General features: G+C 38.7%; 1 protein-coding gene across 3 annotated transcripts in view; it reads right to left on the bottom strand.

Moving 5' to 3' along the window:
• Window positions 1-8,333: 8,333 nt before the first annotated feature.
• The window catches only part of DCDC2 (doublecortin domain containing 2), a 149,380-nt gene continuing 133,533 nt past the window's right edge, over window positions 8,334-24,180 (bottom strand). For 2 of the 3 annotated variants that reach the window (XM_027525370.1, XM_027525369.1), the window contains 2 exons: window positions 14,402-14,710; window positions 8,334-14,261 (listed from right to left, as the gene is read on the bottom strand). In XM_027525370.1, coding sequence (XP_027381171.1) covers window positions 14,163-14,261; window positions 14,402-14,710 — 408 coding nt within the window. In that variant the 3' untranslated portion in view covers window positions 8,334-14,162. The remainder of the gene's footprint in view (window positions 14,262-14,401; window positions 14,711-24,180) is intronic. The other variant, XM_027525368.1, reaches the window with a different exon arrangement.

Below are 24,180 nucleotides of genomic sequence, written 5' to 3'. Positions count from 1 at the left end.
TGGCACTCAGCTTTCTTTATAGTCCAACTCTCACATCCATACATGACTACTGGAAAAACCATAGCTTTGACTAGACAGACTTTTGTTGGCAAAATAATGTCTCTGCTTTTCAATATGCTGTCTAGGTTGGTCATAACTTTTCTTCCAAGGAACAAATGTTTTCTAATTTCATGGCTGCGGTCACCATCTGCAGTGATTTTAGAAGCAGTAAAACTTAGTGGTTAATAAGGTGAGCTGAGAGGGGAAGAATCCAGACCCTTTTTTTTACTAGTTGTGTGACTTTTAGCAAATTATTTAATTCATGTCTCTCACACTTTGACAATGGCGTAGAAGTCATTATAGTACCTTCCTCATATGGCTGTTGTATTAAATTTTTGAAAAACCAATTAAAGGTTTTAGAAAGACTGTTTATCAAAGTTAAGTATCAGGTTTTAATACTATCAGGTTTGTTGTTGCAGTTTTGTTGCAGTTGTTATTGTTACAAGCTGCTGGTGGGCAGGGGTCCAATCGCCCACTCATAGGGCCAAGGAGAGATAGATATTTAATAAGCTTCTTTGGATAATGGCTATTGATGAGGATAAGAAAGAGGGGAGAAAAATGCCAAAAAAAGGTCTGGGTTTTTAATAAACTAAAGTAGGCAAAAATGATTTCCCTAGCAACCAAATTTCTGAATGCATTTCCACCATCGTCTCTAGCTTCCTATTTATTATGACAATTTCCTGCTTTCAAATATTGAACACTAAACAGGAAATTAGTTAGAGGACGATGGTCTCCAGCCAAGGAGAGGAAAGCAATTTCCGTGGCAGAAGTAACCAGACACTCTTGCTAAGACATTTTCTTCAGAAAATGGATATAATGAACATGGACCTTGAAATAATCTCAGTGGACTTAAAAGTTTCACTCCTAGAAATGAAGGCAAAGTTCCACTTCACCTGAATAGCCCAACTCGTCATCATGATTATGTTTTAATTTCTAACTGGAGATTGCCTTTCAGAAATCCAGAGAAGGACCTGATGCTGCAGTTGGAAAGTGTGTGGGCCCCTGGTGATGCCCTCATTGTGTTGGGGTCACTTATATGTACAGGAGCAGAGAGGCTAGGATGGAGCCTGGAGGCACAGTGCTATAAATGCAGGTGTTACCTATTTAGGGTCTTTGGACACTTTAATCACTAGAAATTGGTAACAGGCCAGATGAATTCAGGCAAGGCTTTATCTGGACTCCTGCCACAGCACAACAGAGCAAAAACAAGTAAGGAGGGAGGGCTGGTCCCTTCAATGGAGTGCAGATAAGGGCAGATTGGAGGGTCAGGCTGGAGGGATGGCTTAGATGGTCTGCCCACCCATTTGGTGGTGCTGTGTACAAGGATCATGCACAGAACCCAAGGTTTTTGACCTTTTTGTACCTTCCTGTTCATCAGATCAGATCAACTTAGATCAGTCACTCAGTTGTGTCCGACTCTTTGCGACCTCATGAATCGCAGCACGCCAGGCCTCCCTGTCCATCACCAACTCCCAGAGTTCACTGAGACTCACATCCATCGAGTCCATGATGCCATCCAGCCACCTCATCCTCTGTCGTCCCCTTCTCCTCCCTCCCCCAATCCCTCCCAGCATCAGAGTCTTTTCCAATGAGTCAACTCTTCACATGAGGTGGCCAAAGTACTGGAGTTTCAGCTTTAGCATCATTCCTTCCAAAGAAATCCCAGGGCTGATCTCCTTCAGAATGGACTGGTTGGATCTCCTTGTTCATAATTTGCCCCAACTGCCCATGCTTGCCATTATTTTTAGGCTCTAATAGTTTCCTTGTATTTTGTTGATCAATGTTTCATTTAAAGTATTATCCCTGTGATTAACCCTTGCACAATTAAAACAAAACTCCTTAAGCAACACCATAATTTACATCTATATCTGTATTTGTATATACTAAACATCTATGGCTGAACAGGTAAAGAATCCACCTGTAATGCAGGAAACACAGGAGATGTGGGTTCAATCCCTGGGTTGGGAAGATCCCCTGGAGAAGGAAATGGCAACCTACTCCAGTATTCTCGCTTGGAAAACCCCATGAACAAAGGAGTCTGGCGGTCTACAGTCCATAGGGTCACAAAGAGTCAGACATGACTGAAAGACTAAGTATGCAAGGATAAATAAACATTTCATTAATGATGAAGATGATAAGTTTTAAAATGTCACACTAATGTGATATCCATACCAATATCTAGTTACTCACTAGTGTTTCATAGGAAGTCTACCACTCTGGTCATTTCACAGATAACCACATTCATGTAACAGAAAGTTTCCAATATGCATCCTGTGGTTATTTCACTTGGGCTCATGAGTTGGAATTAACTAAGGCTCTAGTGAGAGAGTGAGTGAAAGTTGCTCAGTCATATCTGACTCTTAGTGACCCCATGGACTATACAGCCCATGGAATTCTCCAGGCCAGAATATTGGAGGGGATAGCCTTTTCCTTCTGCAGGGGATCTTCCCAACCCAGGGATCAAACCCAGGTCTCCCGCATTGCAGGCAGATTCTTTACCAGCTGAGCCACAAGGGAAGCCCCAACTAAGGCTCTAAGGTAAATACAAAGATGAAACCTCTGAATTTTACATATAAACAGCTTGTGTTATCACTGTTGTTATTGTTGTTGTTTAGTGACTAAGTCTTATACAACTCTTTTACGATCCCATGGACTGTAGCCCACCAAGGCTCCTCTGTCCGTGGGATTTCCCAGGCAAGAATACCAGAGTGGGTTGCCATTTCCTTCTCCAGGGGATCTTCCCCACCCAGGCATCGAAACTTTGTCTCCTGTATTGCAGGTGAGTTCTTTACCACCAAGCCACCAGGGAAGCATAATCAATGTAAATCTTCCCAAAATTAATGCCAAGCAGTTTGATCCACCCCACTCTCATCCATACAGATACACACTAGCACCACCGTCCATGCCATCTCAAGATAAAACATCCTGAAAGTTAATCAGCAACTTTAGTAATAGTCAAAAGTTGTGAACCTAGCTGATCCAAGCTAATCTATGTACAGCAAGACTGAAAATATGAGCTTTGGAAAGTATTTTTGTCAATAATGGAAAAGTACCAATAGAGAAATCAATTCTGGCTCAAAGACAGATAGTAAAGATGTAGTAAGAAGCCAGGGAAAGTTGGCAGGAGTTTCAAAAGCAGCAGCCAAAATCCAAGTTAGAAAGCTAATAATCCTAATATCTAACAGCTGTGGAATGGTTACTCTCTGCTGACTACTGTACGTGCGCTCTTTCTGTATGGCCTCCCAGGTCAACAAGGTAGCTGCTATTCTTTTCTCTTTTACGTAGATAAGCAAACAGGCTCACAGAAGTTGAAAACGTTGTCTAGTAAGTGTTCACATAGTAAGTGTTGTCACATAGTAAGTTGCTGCTGCTGCTGCTAAGTAGCTTCAGTCGTGTCCGACTCTGTGCGACCCCACAGACAGCAGCCCACCAGGCTCCCTAAGTGTTCAAAGACAAAATTCACACCAGATCTGCTTGGTGCTGAAGCCGTGTTTAAGCTCTAGGGACAGTTGAAGTGACCCAGAAGAAGGGAGTAGAAGAGGCAGCAGACGGAGGACAAGCCCTGGTCATCCAGGTCCTCCGTGGATGAGGTATTCTGGCACAGCAGCACACCAAGAGCCAAAGCCATATGTGTCCACCCATGGCATCTGTGTCTCACATGAAGTAAAGAATCCAAAGATGGTTCTGTACCAACTCCTGGGGTCCTCGTTCTTCCCCACCGAGGACCTGACAATGCCCCAGGGCACTTGCCTAGGCTTTGAGTTCTTTGTCTTAGGTTATGCCCCCCTAGGTGCAGAACCCAAGATGGAGATTTTCATATGCTTTGTTGAGGGAAGTTTCTTAGAATAAGACGAACGGTGAAAACAGGTGAGGGCAGAGAGGAAAGGAGAGCAAAGATTTATCTCAGCTAAAAAGTAGGCTGATTCCACAGGGAGTTCTGGAGCACAGACGGCACCACAGAGTTAGTCCCACCTTGAGAGAGAGGGTGGCCATCTTTTCCACCCATGACAGTCAGTCATTGACCATAAGTCGCCAGGAGGAGAATATAACCTCCTGGAAAAGGCAGCTTCTGTTTGGCTGAGGGGAATTCTCTGCAAAGTCAGCCCTCATAGCATTTGGTGGACAGGTGCCTTGGCCAAGGAAAATGGGGTCTGGATGGGGCACCAATGTCTCCTATACATACCCGGTTACCCATAAGTCAATGAAGAAACAGAGAAAATTACAAAAAAAAAAAAAGAAAACTATTTAGAGCCAAATAACAACAGCAACAACAAAAAAAGGATTCTCTATCAAAACTTGTAGTTATAGCTAATGTGATACATACTGGTTCATTTATAGCCTCAAAAACATATGTTAGAAATGAATAAAGCCAAAATATATTAGAAAGGCATTCAACTTGAGTTACAGAAAACACAGAGAAAGTAGAAGGAAAGAAATATTAGTGATAAGAAAAGAGAGCAATAATGAAATAGAAAAATAGTGCAGAGGATCAAAAATTCTATACTTTAAAAACATGAATAAAAAGAAATAACCAGTATTATTGAACAAAAAAGAGAAAAGCACATATAAACCATATTAGAAATGAAAAACAGAATATGACTAGATTTACACAAGTTGTTTTAAAAGTTCTAAAATAATACTATAAATAGTTTTGGCAAATAAAGTTGAAAACATTAAAGAAATGAACAACTTTCTAGATAAATATAAATTGCCAATTTGATTCAATAAACAGAGGACCTGAACAGACATATAACCTACTTCAAACATACAAACACAACCCCAGGCTGAAAGGTTTTACAGGTAATCAAATCCTCAAGAAAGATATCACCTGTACCCACAATTGCTTCAGTGAGTAGAAATGGAGGAAAAGCTTTCTTCCTCATTTTATGAACAACTGTAATAATACTAAAACCAGGAAGAGGTCAAATAAGAAACAATAAAAATAGATCACTTCCATTTACAAACACAGATATAAAAGCTCTAAATATTAACAAAGCTAGTTCAACAACATGTAAAAATGAATTCTACATACTACCAATTATTACTGTTTGTCCTAAGAATGTAAGAATGGCTTATTAGGGGGTAATTAATGAAGTTCATAATATTTAACAAACTAAAGAAGAAAAATAATGAAAATCTTAAAGGATGCAGAGTCTTATAAAATTCATTCATGCTCATTCTTTCAGTTTTCAAATAAAACACCTCTTAGAAAACTAGGAGTTAAAGAGAAATTTACCTTGATATAAGGTATCTACTAAAAAATAAGCAAATATTAAGCAAACACTAGAAGAATTCCCTTAACATCAGGAGAAGACAAAATTAACTACTATTGCTGCTTCCATTGAAGAAATGCTAGAGGTTCTAGCTAGTTGAATAAAGTAAGAAAAAGATGATGTTTAAGACTGTAACAGAAGAAAACAAATGTTACTATTGCAGGTAGTATTGTAATCTTCATAAAAGTCCTGCAGAAACTAACAAACCACTTCTAATAAGAAAGTTCAGCATGGTGCTGAATACAAAATCAATACACAGAAATCAGTGACATCTCTAGATACCATTAATTTTTAAAAACTGGAAAACAATCGTTTAAGTTATTCCATTCACAATAGCCACAGAACTGTAAGATAACTGTAAGACGGCTTCCCTGGTGCCTCCATGGTAAAGAATCTGCCTGTCAATGCAGGAGATGCGAGGTTCAATCTTTGGGTCAGGAAGATCCCCTGGAAAAGGAAATAGCAACCCACTCCCGTATTCTAGCCTGGGAAATTCTATGGACAGAGGAACCTGGTGGGCTACAGTCCATGGGGTCACAAAGAGTCAGACACGATTTAGTGACTAAGTAACAACAATAAATAAGATGACTGGGGGTAAACATATTAAAAGATGTTCAAGACCTTTACAAATGTTTGGAAGGAATTTTTTAAACACTTAGGTAAATGGATGTTTAAAATTATAGATAGGATACCTCAATGTTATAAAGAGCTATGCAGTTCAAATCAAAATCTCAACAGGGTTTTTCACAGAACCTGACAAGTTGATTCTATAAGGACCAAGATATTCTTGAATTGAGTAGGCAGAATCACTCAATCAGACATCACTTCTTTTTATAAAGCTACAGTCAGTAATTTAAAAAGTGAAGTTTTGGCATGGGGAGCCCAATAAAACAGAATGGAAGCAGACCATCAGACCAGAGAATCTATGGAAAAACCACCCTGTACGGTTGCCCTCATGGGCTTCCCAGGTGGCCCTAGTGGTAAAGAATCTGCCTGCCAATGCAGGAAACAAAAGAGACGCAGGTTTGATCCCTGGGTTGCGAAGATCCCCTGGAGAAGGAAATGGCACCCCACTCCAGTATTCTTGCCTGGAGAATCCCATGGACAGAGGAGTTTGGTGGGCTACAGTCCATGGGGTCACAAGACACGACCTAGGTGACTTAGCACCCTGTACGGGCCATCATGAACAATGTTTCCTGCACCTATGAATACAAGAACTAGATACGCTTCACAAGGAGAGCTGGATACCTGCAGGCTTGGTCATTCCCATCCCAAGAGATCACATCTAACAGTTCTAAAAGAGGGAAGGTATAAAACATGGAGCAGCACATGCCCTTTTATATTGAATACTGTCATAAATATTTTGGGCTTGCTTATTTTCTAATTTTTCATTAGACAAAAACCCTGCCTTTCGATACTTTATATAAGACATGTTTTCCATTGCATCTCACTACTGTCAGCCATCCTGAGATAAAATAAAATAATAATTACCACACTGGTGAGGAAGCAGCATCAGATTAAATCTGAGGAGCCTGACCCCACACGGCTCCCTTTGGATCCTCTTCTCTATAGTCACAGCCTCTAATCTAATACCCTTCTAAGGAAGGGCACTCATTAGCGGAAGACAAAAACTTCACGTTATCTTGAGTATAAAATAAACAGAATTTGTCAAAAAAAACCTTCTAAATTAGTATCTTCTTTTGTATATTCACTGACTCCCCCACCAAAAAAATCCTATTATGTAATTTAGGACTCAACAAAGAGAAGGGATGTGTCTTGGCCTGCTCAGCCTCCATAACAAAATATCACAGACTGAGTGGCATAAATAAAAATTATTTTTTTTATAGTTCCAGAGCTCAAATTCCACAGTCTGGCAGATTTTGTCTCTAGTGAGGCCTCTCTTCTTGGCTGGTAGATGGTGACTTCCTGCTGTGTTCTCACAGAGCCTTTCCTCTGCATGTGTCCAGAAAGAGAGAGAGTGTGTGTGTGTGTGTGTGTGTGGTCAGTTGCTCAGTCGTATCCGACTTCTTGTGACCCCATAGACTGTAGCCTGCCAGGCTCCATGGGGTTCTCCAGGCAAGAATACTTGAGTGGGTTGCCATTTCCTTCTCCACAGAAAGAGAGTAAGCTCTTCCAGAGCCTCTTCCTCTTCTTATAAGGACAGACTTATAAAACAAAACCCCACCCTTATGACCTCATCTAATCCCAACTGCCTCTATAAAGGCCCTCTCTCCAAATACAGTCACATTGTGGGTTGGAAGCTTCAATCTGCAAATCTGGAGGGATGTAACTTAGTCCATAGCAGGACAGTCCTCCAATCTTGGGCCAAGAACGTCCCTAAAACACGTGAGAACTTGGGGTAGATCCCACTACAAATTAATGAGGGGAAAATAGCATGTTCAATCAATGGTATTAGTGCAATAGGGGCGGGGCTGGCCCACAGCCATTAGAGACTGTTAGTGCTGGACCGGATACCGTGAGAACCTGGGTAGGGAGGACAGTTAGGGTGAGACCCAGAGTGCAGTTAGAGAGCCACTTGGTCAAAGGTCAGCCTGACAGTGGTCCTCGTGGCAGAGAGTGCAGTGTGAGTCGGATCAAAGCCTTCTCCCCGGGGTTCTCCAGGCCCTTGGTCCTTGAGTGAGCTAAAGGTGGGAACTGTGTCCCACAGGTTGCTCCAAGAAATTTTGAGAAGGAAGAGAAGTCAGAATATTAGCAACCAGAGTCAGGAGAAGGTCAGGACAGTCACCAGAGTTCTCTGCATCCAAAAAGAACAAATACAATGAAACCAAGAGGAGTGTCTCATTGAATTTTAAACTTGAAGTGTATTTTTTTTTTTTTGCAATTCAAAATCATTTTTGTTATTACTAAACCCATAATAAATGGAAACAGAAGTGTAGGCCATATCCGAATTATTTGTCTTGTTAATGAAAGATCGAGTTTGTGAGGGCATTTGAGAGACCTGGACAATGATCTAATAGATTACAGTTCCATTCCGAGGGGAAAAAAAAATACTTAGAAACCTGCAGGAAAGCTGTATATTTATTTTCATAAATAAGAATTTTATAGCCAATGCATGCTAACCATTTTACAACCCCTTGTAGAGACTACAGTTCTTGTTGGTTGTGGGAAGTTTCTAGTGACAATTAGTCATACGGTCTAAAGAGACTTTGGCAATCTAGATGCCTCCTCCATTGCCCAGGTTTGCCCTTGAAATAACAAAGATACAGAGAGGTCAACTGCATATTGACAGTTGACAGGTACATTAATGTGCTCTCAGTTATGGTAACTGAATCACACACGTTGTTATTATGTATCAAGAAGGCAAAATGCGTACATGCTTAATTGCTTTTGTTTTTCAAGCACGAAAGGAAAAAAACAATTTTAACTCAATAGAATGAAGGCAGTGAAAACCGAAGCAGAATTTTAACCAATCTCTTTGTAAAACTGTGAATTTATTCCTATAGCTCTAGCTACAAAAATGTGAGTAACTTTCCCTGTTTTAAAGATGTGTTTATTTATCGTAGCAAAAATTCTGAACCTGTGTTTCTCTAATATCATTTCATAAAAGAAAAAAACAATTTTTAAAAAAAATTCCTCAAATTTTTATCAGCTAAACAACATGTATATGAAGCTATAAAAAAATTTCTTTACAAATGAGGTTTAATACCTATGCCAAATCGAAACAGAAGTATCTTTTACTGTGCTGAATTTCCACATGGTTCAAATGAAAAGTTACTATTATGCTTGTGAAAAATATCATATACAAATTAATACATGAAATATTAGCAACACAACATTATAAACAAACAACTATTCAAACACATTTTAATTATATAAAACACAGATTTGCTAAAAATAATACAGCAAACTTATATTTTAGAGTGAGAAAAAATACAGCAAACATATTTTAGAGTGAGCACTGATACAGAAATAAAAACCTAAAATTCTCATAATTTGATCAAAACATAAATAATTTTCCTTACAAAGAGGAGTTCTAAACATAAATAATACAAAAATGATAAGCTCAACTTAATTTTTACATAAAACTTCAATAATCACCCATTATCTTTGGACATATTAAGGATTTAAGACAAAGGAAAAATATTGAAGCAGAAAAATAGGTTTTCTGCAATCTTCTTCTAAAATTGACTACTATCATTTCTTCTTCCCATATGCCATTACATTTATGACAATAACTCAAACCTTCAATTAAAATATATGGTTTAAGCAGATGAAACTACAGAGAACTCATTTGGTCCCATTCATAGATTAAAGCTAAGTCGTTGTTGGCTCAAGTCAATGAACCTGCATTAGTCATCTCCTGATTTTATAAATGCTTTATTATTATCAAGACATTTTTTTAATTCTTTTCTAATTCCCCATATCCTACAGGACATTATGTCTCTTCAAAAACAGTATTTTTCTTCCTCATCAACATGTGGGGGCACATATTTGTTCTCCATCCAAGTCACTTAGACTTCATGGTAAGAAATATACAAATTTCATGTAGTAAGAATAAAATCAGACCCATCCAAATACCGGGATATTTTCTTAAAAGCAAAAATCTTACACTATTTACAAAAATGATATTCAATAATGAAGAACTGTACATGCTCGTCACCTCAGAAAAGCAGACTAACCTTAAAAAAAAAAAAAAAAAACTGTTCCATTTCAGGATGTATCACTCATACAAGGAACCTAAAAATCTTCTGCACTAAATTTGAAAATTAGATAAACTAATAGATTAATAAGTCAGACTTTTATTCTATTTGTTGTGAACTTGGCTACTTGATGCCAGAGTCCTCTCCAGATGTTCACAGAAATCATACACACATTAACAAGCAGTAATGACTTTTCACAGATCCTGTGTTGGCAGGACATATTCTGCACCTGAAGTTTTTGGTACTTAAGACTGATGACTGAAGAACTGTACTGTAGTTAATTTGAGAAAATAAGGTTATATAGATACATATCTCACCCTCCCCTAGAATTTTCCATTAAAACGCTGGTAGATTTTTATTTTGAGAAGAATTTAAAATATCCTATAGTCTTTGGGAACCAACTTTTAAAGCACCATGATATGCATCATTTCTTAGCCTTTCCTAACAGTTTATATCCATTGCTTCTCTCAAGAGCCTTGTTGCATTACTAACGCTGTGCCTGAGGAAGTCTTTTTCAACATTTTAAAGTGTGTGAGTGCATCTGTGTGAGTGTCTGGTATGTGTCTATGTGTATCTATGCGGTCTATTTCTGTTCAGATTGGCAACACTTCAGATGTGAAGCTTTCTGCTTAGCAATTAATCTGCTTTCTAAATTTTTGCCTTGGCTCCTTGTTGAGCAAAAAATGAAAGGATAGAGCTGATCCTTTAGGAGAGTCAGTTAACAAAATAAAGACGACTTCCTGTTGTTCAGTGGTCACAATTTTAACTGGGTGAATTTGCTTTATCCTTTGGGTAGAAGATAGGGTATTCAGTGAAATTTTGGGGGATGTTGGTTTATGAACTGTAAACTAGAAGAGTTAACGTAAGTTCATATTAGTATGGCTTCACATTTGTGAGCCTACAAAGAGATCTAACTGACTCCAAGTCATATATATATATATATATATATATATATATATTTATATTTATATTTATATGGGTCTACATTTACAGACGACAACAAGAATTAACACAGAATAAAACGGAAGGCACAAGAGGGTATTAATCTCTTCCTATGAGTCTGGCTTTCTAATACCGCCCCTCCAAAAATGTCTTAAATAAAAAGTCATCCTATGATCATAGAGAAATATAATGAGTAAAAAGTTATCTCATGGCCAGAGTATCTTGTTTTATATGAGAAATCCATGGATGCTCAAATGCTATTTAAATGGAAGCTAAACCAGATAAACTGTCCTTTGCATGAAAAATGACTTTAGTTCAACTGGATGGACATGAGTTCGAGTAAGTTGGTGATGGACAGGGAAGCCTGGCATGCTGCAGTCCATGGGGTGGCAAAGAGTCGGACATGACTGCAACTGAACTGAACTGAAAAATCTTCCTTATTCTTACTGTGTAACTCCCAGTGTTCCATTTCAACTAACAAACCCATTATTGACAAGTGTGTTAAATGCAATTAAATTTAAGAAAAGCATTTGATTAAAACTATGAAAAATAAAATTAAAACTGAAAACTATCACAAGAAGTAACAGATCAAAACATTCTATGACTGGTCACCACATAAAAGCTCCGTCGGTTTTTCATAGAACCCTTTATAAAACAATACCTGAAGCCTAACCAAGATCTCTTCTGCTCACTCACATAAATGGTCTCCAAACCAGTCAGTGAGTCTCAATTTGTGGAGCTAATCTTCCACGGAGGCCACCATTCCCAAAGAAAACTATCGTTTGGGAGGTGAACTAATTTGCATCATTTGTGTTAAAGTCATCTCCAAAATGACCGTTTACAGAAATCATCTGTTAATGATTCTTCTTTGGTAAGAAAACATTTTTTTTCTTTTTTTTTTCTTAGTAACATATGCTTGCAAAGTGTTTTAAAGTCATTAGTGATTGTTCATTCCTCAAGTTAGGTCACAATTATATCTTATAGATAGGTGGTGAAATATGCACATAAAGTATTATATCCCAATGTTAAAACTTTCTGCCACAGTTATTGTAGCCTATCACTTTCTTAAGTATATTTAAATACCAAAAGTTGTGTTACATTTAAAGTGACATTGTGCTTCACTAAGATGACTCTTAAAAAGTTCCTCCAAACCTAAATGTTAAGTGTGTGTGTGTGTGTGTGTGTGTGTGTGTGTATTAGTCGTTCAGTCATGTCTTACTTTGCAACCCCATGGACTGTAGCCTGGCAGGCTCCTCTATCCATGGGATTCTCCAGGCAAGAATACTGGAGTGGGTTGCCATTCCCTTCTCCAAAATGTTGAAGCAAATAACAGGAAAAAATGAGAGACAATATCTTTATTGAAGAAGGAAGAGACAGATAAAATCCTCATTAAAGAAAGAAGAATCACCTTGATAATTACTTATAATTTCTTATATGCAATCTTTTATTTTTATAAACTATTTGAAATCATTAACTCCAGACCCAGTAATGGTGTAGGAATTTAACAGTAAAAAACATAGTAGTCTATTGCCCTAGCAATAAAGGTTATTAAGATGATTGCCTATCACCTGTAAAGCTTTATACTGTCTCACTTGAAAAAATAAACCTACTAGTAGAAAGAACAATCTAGAGTTTATATTAGAAATATAGTACCCCATTTATAATTCATCCTCCTAAATTAATATACCTGTATATCAGTATCTCTTTCCAATACTGTTATAGTCACTGCATATACTTCCTATTTATGGAAAATATTAAAATAGCTTTTAAGAAAAATATATCAGTTTTCTATAGTATTATTGAGCACTTTATATAACTTTAATTCCAAATGATTGGTTATGAAACCTGGATGGGGGGGGGGTAAATCTTTCAAAATCATCATTAATAATGAATTTGATGAAAGCATAAGAAGTTAAAACTGCAAATTTCTACATAACTAACAAAAAATATTCTTTAATATGAGAAAACATATTATTTCTATATTTAAGGAAGAACTACATCATCTCTTAAAAATTCAAAACTAACGTGACCTTTTTTCCCCACATATACCTGACGAGGCAATCTGTTTTAATTTAATTAACCCTAGAACTGTAATCAGGAACTGGTTTCATTATGACACTTTTTAAACTTTTTTCAACAATTTCTATCCTATAGCTTCAAATTATAGAGAAAAGAATCTCCTTAAAAGTCTAAATATAAGTGACCATGAAAAGAAGTATTTGCTGATACCCCTAAGGGAAAAAATACGACAGGGCAGTTCTAATAAAAAATAACATAAAAAGCAAGAGAAACTGAGGTGTGACAAAATCTTATAGCCTAAGTTTTTTTTCCTACTACACAACCTTGCTCTTTTTGTTAAAAAAAAACTGTTTGGAGAAAATTCAATCTTTGGAATACCCAATATTGAGTTTTCTAATATAATAATATGAAGAGAGGAGTATTATTGGTAATGGTAGACTGGATCAGCTAAAATCCATAGGTTACCAGAATCTGTAAACCACCCAGACAGGCTCAGTGATATAATTAGGTGTTCTTTCTGTAATTCCTTCCTGAGTGTGTGTCATTAAAGCCAGACGATTAAAATCTGCGGTACTTAAGGGAGGGGCATGACAATATTGTCGAGGAAAACATTGAGTGAATACTTCCTCCTTCCAAAATGAATACCTTGCATTATCCTTTTAGTTCTTTTAAGGTGGATTTTGGCTAAGGAGGAAGAAAGAAAGGAATGTCAACAGGACACAGAAACATTTCAGTCTATTGCCATCTTCAAATTATCTCTGAAACTAAGTTGCAATGAGTTTATTCAAGAGTTTATTGCTTTAAAAAAAATAGTACATGCTTTCCTATTACCATTTTTTTTAATTCTATGCCCTCTTAGATAAGGGCTTTAGCATCGGCTGCCATCCAATAATCTCACTTCTCAAGAACAGGTGTGGTCCTGTGTTTTTTCATCTTTACAAAGACAAGTGGCTAACTGTCTTCCCGTGAAAAATCCCCTCTATTACGCTTAATTTTTCTACATGACTTTTAAAAACACAGCTCATAAAAAGAAGTCACTCTCCTTTAGTAGCTATTCAAAGTTATCTAGTCTTTCCCATTAGTCAGGCCTCTAATTTTAAATTTCAGTAGGTAGTATTCAACCACATTGCCACATTATGTTCAGCAATAGCTATATACTTCTTCTTCAAGTATTTAATCCTTCATTTTTCTTATACTCAATATACTCTCTTTTAAAAAATCATCCATGCTATGACAAATTATCCTTGTTTTGTTCGTTGTCATCATTTTCTTGTGGACTAGTGATTTTTACTTCTGGTTTTGGTGGTCTTTGAGGGTCCAAGTCAGCCTGAGGGAAAAATAGATGAAAATAAAGTATTTAGCTCTTTAGTTACAGAGGCAATAAAATTTACAAGGGAAAAAAATGACTCAATATTGTCTTTAACCCTTATAAATAGTTAATCCTTATAAATAATCCTATAGAAATACCTCTTCATGTTCACTGCCAACTCCTTGAGACTTTATTTCCTCCTCCACCGCTTCTTGAAGCTCATTATCAACCTGCGCCAGTTCCTCGCCATTTTCTTCATCGGTCCCTCCGTTCACACGAGCAGCAGAACCTGCCTGCTCCTCCCTGTGACCTGGGATCTCCTCTGCTTGCTCTGCAGCTTCAGGCTCCTCCTGGTCTCCTTCTTCCTCTTTAACTTCACCATTCATTCCTGAGAAGTCGTCCTTCTGTTCCACCTCCTTGTTTTCCTTCTCTCTATCTTCTTCCTCATCTACTATTTCTGCTGGCCTCTGATGGATCAAAAGAAATAATGGATAAAGATAGGAAGCAGACCAGAGATTTTTCCATGGCACATTATAATCATATAATTATAGTATGACTGTCAAGTAAAACTTCCGTACATTTGCACATATACAGTATGTCCTGTGTAACCTCCACTGCATAGCTATAGATACCACTCTTTGCAAATATTTTCTCATTGAATTCTCACAATGATCCTATAAGGTTGGTAGTATTCCCATTTTACAGGTGAGAAAACTAAGGTACAGGGAGATCAAGTATCTAGGCCAAGATTCCACTGCTTATAAGTGGAAGAGCCAGAATGAGAACAAAGCATGTGACTCCAAAATTAATGTTCTTACTCCCCATGGCAAAGAGAAAATTAATAAGATCCTTGGCCAATGTTTAGTGGAATGTCTGGCCCAGAGGAGGAGATTTTAAAAAAATTCTTTGGAGAGAGGTTATCATCCCCATCACTAGTGTTTGGTATGTATTTAAATTTCTAAGTGTGAAAAAAGGGGACAACGATGCCAGGGATGTGAATCCAGGTTTTCTAAAAAAAAAATGCGGATAGCTTTCCATATAATGCCTAAGAAAGCTGACTGTATATCTGCAAATACAAAAATTGATTGTCGTGAAGATCCAAAGCCAAGAAATAATAGGTTCTTTCTATGAAAATGCTTAAGTACTTTGTAAACTCCAAAGGAGCTTTTACTGTTCTTTGGATACCTGTAAGTCTGTTTTAAAAGAGAACAAGAGGCAAAATTCCAGAGGCAAGATTTTGGAGAGAGAAAGACCCAGGTTCAAGTCTTGGCCAGGCACTGTCTATTACCCAATTTCTTTGAATTTCAGATTCCCCACGTGTAAAATAAGAATGTAATAAAACTTCCATGGGGAGTAAATAAGTTATATATAGTACCTAGCAGAGCACTTGGCACTGCATGATCCTAAAAAATAATAATAATAAAATAAAATATTTTCTCATTTGTTGTTCTCTTTCTTTCCTGCACCTACCATATTTCTTCATTGCCATAAATAAAATAAGTTTTTTTTTGTTTTAAGGATCAGGTAGAAAGAACATAGAATTTATTTTATGTTAAGACCCCATACCTGCCTCTTTCCAGCTATCTGACATTGAACAGGTCCCTTAATCATCTGGAATCTGGAAAATGAAGGTTTGAGGTGCAATAACTCTGACCTCCCTTCTAACTCTGGAGGTCCATTCTCCTCTAATGGCCCAAATTCTTCTTGTGAAGTGAAAGCCACTCAGTTGTGTCCGACTCATTGCGACCCCATGGACTGTAGCATGTCAGGCTCCTCTGTCCATGGAGTAAATTCTCCAGGCCAGAATACTGGAGTGGTAGCCATTCCCTTCTCCAGCGGATCTTTCCAACCCAGGGATGGAACCCAGGTCTCCCACATTGCAGGTGGACTCTTTACCATCTGAGTCACCAGGGAAGCCCCAAATTCTTCTTATGGGGCTATAAGTAGTCTTCTTATAAGTCACCATAATGTGCTCAGTTTTGGAAGTAAAGAAGGGAGGAAATGGAGCAGAGTAGACTAAAAATTCTGGATAAAATTCAACACATTATTTTGAATAGGAAAAGACATCAAAGAATGCAGAGCAGGGCAGTTAACACATCACGTGATTGCAGGGCAGGCGGAGAGAGCAGTAACTCAAGGTGGGGTGAGGTGGCCTGAGGCCAGAGCTCACACATCTGTGCACAGAGATTTCTACAGGACGGCATGACTGCATTTACAGGTGGAGAACAAAAGACAGGCAGCAAACACACTAACCACCCATCACCCGTAAGAGTCAAATGTCACTCTCAGTCCTCATACATTCATCATTTCCTAAAACCCTCACAGAAACCCTACGAAATAGGCTTCTGATGCCCATTATATGAATTAGGAAAATGAGAAATCACTCAATGCTGCCAGCATCACAAAGCAGGTGAATACACAGGGCTAAGGTGGAACCCAAGGCAATCCTGTCCCAAAGTCCTGTATTCTTCCTCACAGTAATAACACTAGCAGTTGATAATTTACCCAGTTGCTGCTGTAAGCACACTCAAGGGTACTTTCAATGGCCAGAAAATACGACACATGCAGCTGACAATAATACTTTTACTGTTTAAGGAATTACTAACCTGAGAACAAAACATTTCTGAATTTCTATTAAAGACCAGTCGATCGAGGGAAGGAACATTATGAAGATTATTAGGCGAGTATGTGAAGCAGGACAGGACAAAATCCAGAAATATCATAGCACTAATAGCCAGTAAGAATAAAACAATTTCTTTGCAAATTATCTCTGAGAATTGGATAATTGTCTATTAGTCTCCTGGAAAATGTAACCTTTATTATGCCTAAACTTGCTTTAGGGTTTCGATGGTGGCTCAGATGGTAAAGAATCAGCCTGCAATGCAGGGGGCCGGGGTTCGAACCCTGAGTCGGGAAGATCTCCTGGAGAAAGAAATGGCAACCCATTCCAGTATTCTTGCCTGGGAAATCCCACGAACAGAGGAGTCTGGCGGGCTATAGTCCATGGGATCATAAAGAGTCGGACACGACTTCACCACTAAACAACAACAAAACTTGCCTTATTAAAAACAACTTTGGGTTTTGGTTTTAAAGAGAAGTTAGCATTTTTTTTAATACAAAATCTTTAATAATAACAACAGAAAACTCAAATTTTAGTGTAATCATTTAGGAATCTAGATAGGTCCCTTGCTTCTGAGAATGTATTACAAGAGCTTGCTGAAGTCTGCTAAGGTAACTACTGCTGTCTCAGTGGGGAAAAGTCTGTTTTCCTTTACTGACATCTGGATTTATACCTAAAAGTTGCCAAATGATAGAGTGTTGGTTTCTGGTTTTGAGTTTCTCATCTTACTCCTTTCTTTACTCCCAAATGTATATTCATTTTTTTCCCCTTTAATGAAAAGACCTGGGCTGCGACATGCGCTAATCTCCGTTTACGGACAGAGATACCCAGCCCTAAATCCAGGCTCTGTTCTCTTTGCTGTTATTGTCATCACTACTAACAAGCAGTGTTATGTTTTTACCCCATTATTTCTATTAGACTTTCCCCAGAACAGCTATTTTAGTAGTCATCAAAAGAAGCCATATCTGGTTAGCTCAACTTTCAGAAATGCAAGGTTATGGGGCTGAAATACCAATTTGATCAATTTAAATAGGATGATAACATTAGTTAAAAGGCTTATAATCTTTTAAAATACCCTGAGTGTAGTACGAAATTTACTACAACACTACAATTCAGGGCAAAAAAAAATAAATAAATAAAAGAAAGAAAAAATGCTTCTATGACAGATCTGTAATGAATAAATGAAAAGCAATGCGCTTTTTGGTGTAATCTCCTTTGAAGCAAGCATTAAATTATTAAAGATGTTTCCAGTGTATACATCAATCAAATCATCCCCAGAAGGAACACTGAGTTTTATACCTATATACACACACAAGGATAAAATCTATACCGTAGTAAGTAAGGGCTTGCAAAGAAGTAAAAAATTTAAAAACCACTGCTTCTATAAGAGAGTGGGCGTCCATTAATAGACAGCCACATTATATTTTAAGTGTGATCTCATTCCACTTCATCAAAAAAAAAAAAAAAAAAAATCTTAGCAACTATTTAATTTCTTCAAAATCCCCAAGTTCTGAGTCCCTGCTTGTTAAGCTGAACCTGGCTGATTGCCAGCTAAACAGGGAGTCACATCCACCGGACCCCTGTGTCAGCGCACTGAGCGGGGGTGACCTGTGTACGGAGCCCACGTCCCACGCCACCACTCACCCAAAGAACCTTACAAGATCCAGATGAGGTTAACAGTTTCAACAAAGGAGAGTAGACACAGCACCAAAAGGGCAGGGTTGGAGGGTTTGGGGAGAAAGAAATGGAAAAGGTTCGAGTAAGAAATCACAAGTTCAACTTGAGAAAGTGAAGAAGGAGGAAGAGAGACAGGCAGGGAAGAGCCCTTTTTCCCAGGTCAAATCACACTGTCCCTTTTACAGTGAAGGGAAGCAGAGCTCTCATACATGATGTCACCTCTCCTTCCTGCAAGAGCCAGTTCTCACATGATCCCAAGGGACTGTGTTCAGACTTGAAGAAGATCACGAGGTGGGGGGTGGGGGCGGGGTGCGGGGGTGGGCAGTGGTTCCTAGACAAAATTTCTGCCTACTGATGTCTTCTACAATGGTGATGTCAACTGGCAGTGTAAAATATATACTGTGCAAGATGAGACAGCTGTGGGCTGGTGGAAATAATGACCGCACAGAATTGAGTAAGGACCAAATGAGATCATGTACATGAAAGACCATTATAAACTGGAAAAGCTACATACATATGCATATATATATATGTATGTATGTTTATTACTGTTACCACTCCATTTTTCTTGTACTGAATGGAAGGAGTTGAGAGGTTGTCTGTGAAATAGTATAGTATAGGATTTGCACTAATGAAATTGTATTCTAGTGAGCCACTTAGAGCAGTATCCTTTCTAAATCACGTTCACAGTGAAAACAAAATACAGCAAGACACAGCAGTCATCTTGCTCTTTTTGGTTAACACAGGTAAAATGCAGGCTGATGTTCAACTTCCAGTCCATTGAGACGGCTAGGTGTGATTTTCATAAACTAATCACCCTTGCTTTTAGTTACTTACTTTTATCTTTGCTTCTGAGTGCGCTGTCAGGCGCTTTTCACGACAAATTTACCATTCAATAGCTTTCTTTGTTTCTGAACTCTATTCACTCTTAAAAGTAATACAAATGTGTCACCAAGAGATACCAAAAAAGGATGACTTCCATAGATTAGTATGTGCACTTCAGCAATGGACAACTTTTCAGTTGTAATGACAAGTCGGCAGTAGCCATTCATCCTGTTCCTTCTACCTTTGCCTGGAAGGATCTACCTTCCCTCTGATAGATCCACCTTCTCTCAAAGCTGTCCTTGTCCCCTCAGGCCAGTTGTCACTCCTTATCTGCACCCTCAGAACATCATTCAAACTCTAATCTCAGTGTACTGTTATCCTCTGCTTTGTGAGATATGAAAACAGTGAACATGAATTGCAGTCGAGTAGATGCCTCAGACAATGCTTGGAATGATTGTGGAATAATGGGGAAACATCAACCTTTAGCTTTAGGGAGGCCTTCTGGAAGTTTCTAGAAGCAAGGGTTCTTTCTTATTCATCTTTGTGTCCATCACCCTGTTTCCCACAGGACTGCAATTCGTTGTCTTAAACTAAACCCAAATGTGCCTCCTACAGATAAAAGCCAGCATAGTGTGTGCCTGAAGGGACAGGTGATGGTGACAAGACTCATGTCTATTGGGAACTCCATCCAGTACCTGATCTTATGTTCCATGTACTTCATATGCATGATCATACTTAAACTCACTGATAGGGCCCACATGGGATCTCATTGTTGAGATGGCTCATTATGTTCACCTCACAAACAAAGAATAAAACGATCAAGTGATCATTTTAGTGATCTCAAGTGATCCTTGAGACTGCCCAAACTGCCCAAATGACATTCTGTTTTCTCACTGGCACCTACCTTCTCAAAGCTACGAGACCACCAGATTCTAGACCTCCAGCTATGTGACCACAGGGCTCAACAACAGGCTAAAAATTAACCATCCCTTCAGAGAATTTTTCATGGGCAGAGTATAAGAAAGACCCCATCAGAAAGTGAGGACACTGGTTCTCCTGAAGGGCCAGTCACCCTCTCGCTTCCCTCTAATAAATTTCCCTTTTCTTGCCTGACTGCCTGGCTAGCTCTCTTTTTCTCTACACTCGCCTTACACTAACCTCACCACCATTTGAGGAAACTGCTATTCTCATCCCAACTTGCAGACAAACAAACTGAAGCATAAAGAGTTAAACTTGTTCAAAACCCCACAGTAGAGACAGAGGGTATGAACACTTTTATGATCATGAGACTATACTATTTCCCCAAGATAATGTACGGAGCAACCTCCCAAACTGAACACCATGTTAAACAGTTACTTCCAGTTTCATGTCTTCTAAGCCCGTGGTTCTCCATCACCTGGCATCTTGTGAAATGCAAATTCTGAGTCAGCACTTCTGAGCCTCCGCATTTCCAACAGCTCAGGTGTGCTGATGTTGCTGGTCCCTAGAGGGCACTTCAGTTCAGTTCAGTCGCTCAGTCGTGTCCAACTCTTTGCAACCCCATGGACTGCAGCACGCCAGGCCTCCCTGTCCATCACCAACTCCCAGAGCTTACTCAAACTAATGTCCACAGATTTGGTGATGCCATCCAACCATCTCATCCTCTGTTGTCCCCTTCTCCTCCTGCCTCCAATCTTTCCCAGCATCAGGGTCTTTTCCAATGAGTCAGTTCTTCGCATCAGGTGGCCAAAATATTGGAGTTTCAGCTTCAGCATCAGTCCTTCCAATGAATATTTGGAACTGATTTCCTTTAGGATGGACTGGTTGGATCTCCCTGCTGTCCAAGGGACTCTCAAGAATCTTCTCCAATACCACAGTTCAAAAGCATCAATTCTTCAGTGCTTAGCTTTATAGTCCAACTCTCACATCTGTAAATGACTAATGGAAAAACCATAGCTTTGATTAGATGGATAGCTTGACTAGATAGCTTTGACTAGTTGGTAAAGTAGTATCTTTGCTTTTTAATATGTTGTCTAGGTTGGTCATAGCTTCTCTTCCAAGGAGTAAGTGTCTTTTAATTTCATGGCTGCAGTCACCATCTGCAGTGATTTTGGAGCCCAAAAAAATAAAGGCTGACACTGTTTCCACTGTTTCCCCATCTATTTCCCATAAAGTGATGGGACCGGATGCCATGATCTTCGTTTTCTGAATGTTGAGTTTTAAGCCAACTTTTTCACTCTCCACTTTCACTTTCATCAAGAGGCTTTTGAGTTCCTCTTCACTTTCTGCCATAAGGTGGTGTCATCTGCATATCTGAGGTTATTGATATTTCTCCCGGCAATCTTGATTCCAGCTTGTGCTTCTTCCAGCCCAGTTTTCTCATGATGTACTCTGCGTACAAGTTAAAGAAGCAGGGTGACAATATACAGCCTTGACGTACTCTTTTCCTATTTGGAACCAGTCTGTTGTTCCATGTCCAGTTCTAACTGTTGCTGCCTGACTTGCATACATATTTCTCAGGAGGCAGGTCAGGTGGTCTGGTATTCCCATCTCTTGAGGAACTTTCCACAGTTTATTGTGATCCACAAAGTAAAAGGCTTTGGCATAGTCAATAAAGCAGAAATAGATGTTTTTCTGGAACTCTCTTGCTTTTTCCATGATCCAGTGGATGTTGGCAATTTGATCTCTGGTTCTTCTGCCTTTTCTAAAACCAGCTTGAACATCAGGGAGTTCACGGTTCATGTATCGCTGAAGCCTGGCTTGGAGAATTTTGAGCATTACTTTACTAGTGTGTGAGATGAGTGCAATTGTGCGGTAGTTTGAGCATTCTTTGGCATTGCCTTTCTTTGGGATTGGAATGAAAACTGAACTGAAAAAATAAAGAAAAATAAAGTCTCTCACTGTTTCCATTGTTTCCCCATCCTTTTGCCATGAACTGATGGGAATGGATGCCATGATCTTAGTTTTCTGAGGCTTTTTAATCCATGTATATAACACAGGCAAGATCATAAATATACCACCACCCCCAAAAGATATCTTTGCTTAAAATTTCTAATTGTAATAATGCCTCACTAGATGAAAGTCATATTTTTAAGTTAAAAATACCAATTTAATTGAAAATTGGGAGAAAATAGGACTGACTGTTGGGCTTCCCGGGTAGTGGTAAAGAATCTGTCTGCCAATGCAGAAAATGCAAGAGATGCAGGTTCGATCCCTAGGTCATGAAGATCCCCTGGAGTAGGAAAGGGCACCCCACTCCAGTATTGTCGCCTGGAGAATTCCATGAGCAGAGGAGCCTGGCAGGCTACAGTCCACGGGGCCACAAAGACACGGACACAACTGAGCATCTAAGCACAGCACTGTTGACAGAAGTTCAGCCATAAAGACAGCTCTGCAAGATTTATTCTAATTACATCACCCTGCCACTCTTTCTTAAGAGTCACTTTATAAAAAAGAAACACATCATTGCCAAGGCAATAAACTAGGAAGATATTTTTACCTATGCTTAAAGGTCTTCTCCCTTGGTGTTTATGTCGAATTTTAGCCAATCTGTGACTAAAATTTGAAGGGAATAGTTTTAAGGTAGATACTGAAAACAGCTCCATCCTGACCTTTCAAGATTAGCTCATGCCTATGAGTAATTGTGTAATACTGTATTCTGTATAAAGCACAATTCTTACATTTCACTGGAGTCAAGAAAAGGTATTCATTATACCTCACCCCCTGCACTCACTAAACTGATACACATAATGATCCCACAAATCATGCAGATAAATTTCAGTCTCATAGTCTCACTGACTTCAAGAACATCCAGAGCGCAGCTAGATTAACAGACATATTACATATATGTGGACAGTTACAGAAAACATGTACCCTTAAACATAGAAGTTTTTGTAAGCTGAGACTTTTTACCTTTTTAAAATCACGTTATCTATCATAAACAATTGCTCTTAATAGTTACTAGAAAAGTTATACTAGATTTTCTCCTTAACATGACAACACTGTTGATATTCCAAGTGCCTTTTTGCCTGCATTTGCCTACATGCATACCTGATTATTTATTTTGTAAGAGCCCATCCTGAGAAAATGGTTGATTTGTATGGCAAGACAGAAGAGGTCTGGTACTTATGATTGCTGGCTGCATCCAAGCACGGAAGGCTCAGGGGAAACCATAAGTATTCAGGTTTTCTAGATAATATGTGTTCAGCTACAAAGGTTAACTTAGGATTCCTGAGTGGTAAGAGGAAAGAAGATGGAATATGGAAATCATATGGAAATAAGCCACAAAATATAGGAAGCATCAATTACTTGGAAGGCATTTTCATAGACAGATGGGACTGCTTAGATAACTTACACTTTAAACTCACATCACACCTTTGACCGTAACCACAGCACCAAAAATTAGAAATGGGAAAAGCATTTAAATAGCACCTACAGCTGATGTCCCACCCACTTTAGAAGTAAATGTTGATTTTTCTTATATCAGAATTCCCCAAGAAATGTATTTGAAACTTTAAAACCCTTGCTATCTGAGGTAATAGCACAAGCTAGAACTTTCCAGGCAGGAGAGCCTACCTAACCACCCAAACATCCTCTCCATTCTTGCCTATCATTCCTGCTCCATCCTTGAAACATCCTAGACCTAGAAACTGGAGCTCAGAACACTACCACCCCCCCCCAATAAAAATACCACCTTAGATGTTCATTTCTCGGTGTAACATTTGCTACCTTTGAAATTTAGGAGTAGGATATGTTATAGGTGTTTCTGTGGATTTGATGACAGAATTCAGGCAGAGATGCTGAAAGTAAAGAAGTTCCTGCACTTGTTTGATTTCT

This window comes from Bos indicus x Bos taurus, chromosome 23 (assembly GCF_003369695.1).
Source record: "Bos indicus x Bos taurus breed Angus x Brahman F1 hybrid chromosome 23, Bos_hybrid_MaternalHap_v2.0, whole genome shotgun sequence".
Taxonomy (NCBI): Eukaryota; Metazoa; Chordata; class Mammalia; order Artiodactyla; family Bovidae; genus Bos; species Bos indicus x Bos taurus.
Note: the sequence above shows the minus strand (reverse complement) of the source record. Positions and strands in the feature narration are given on the sequence as shown.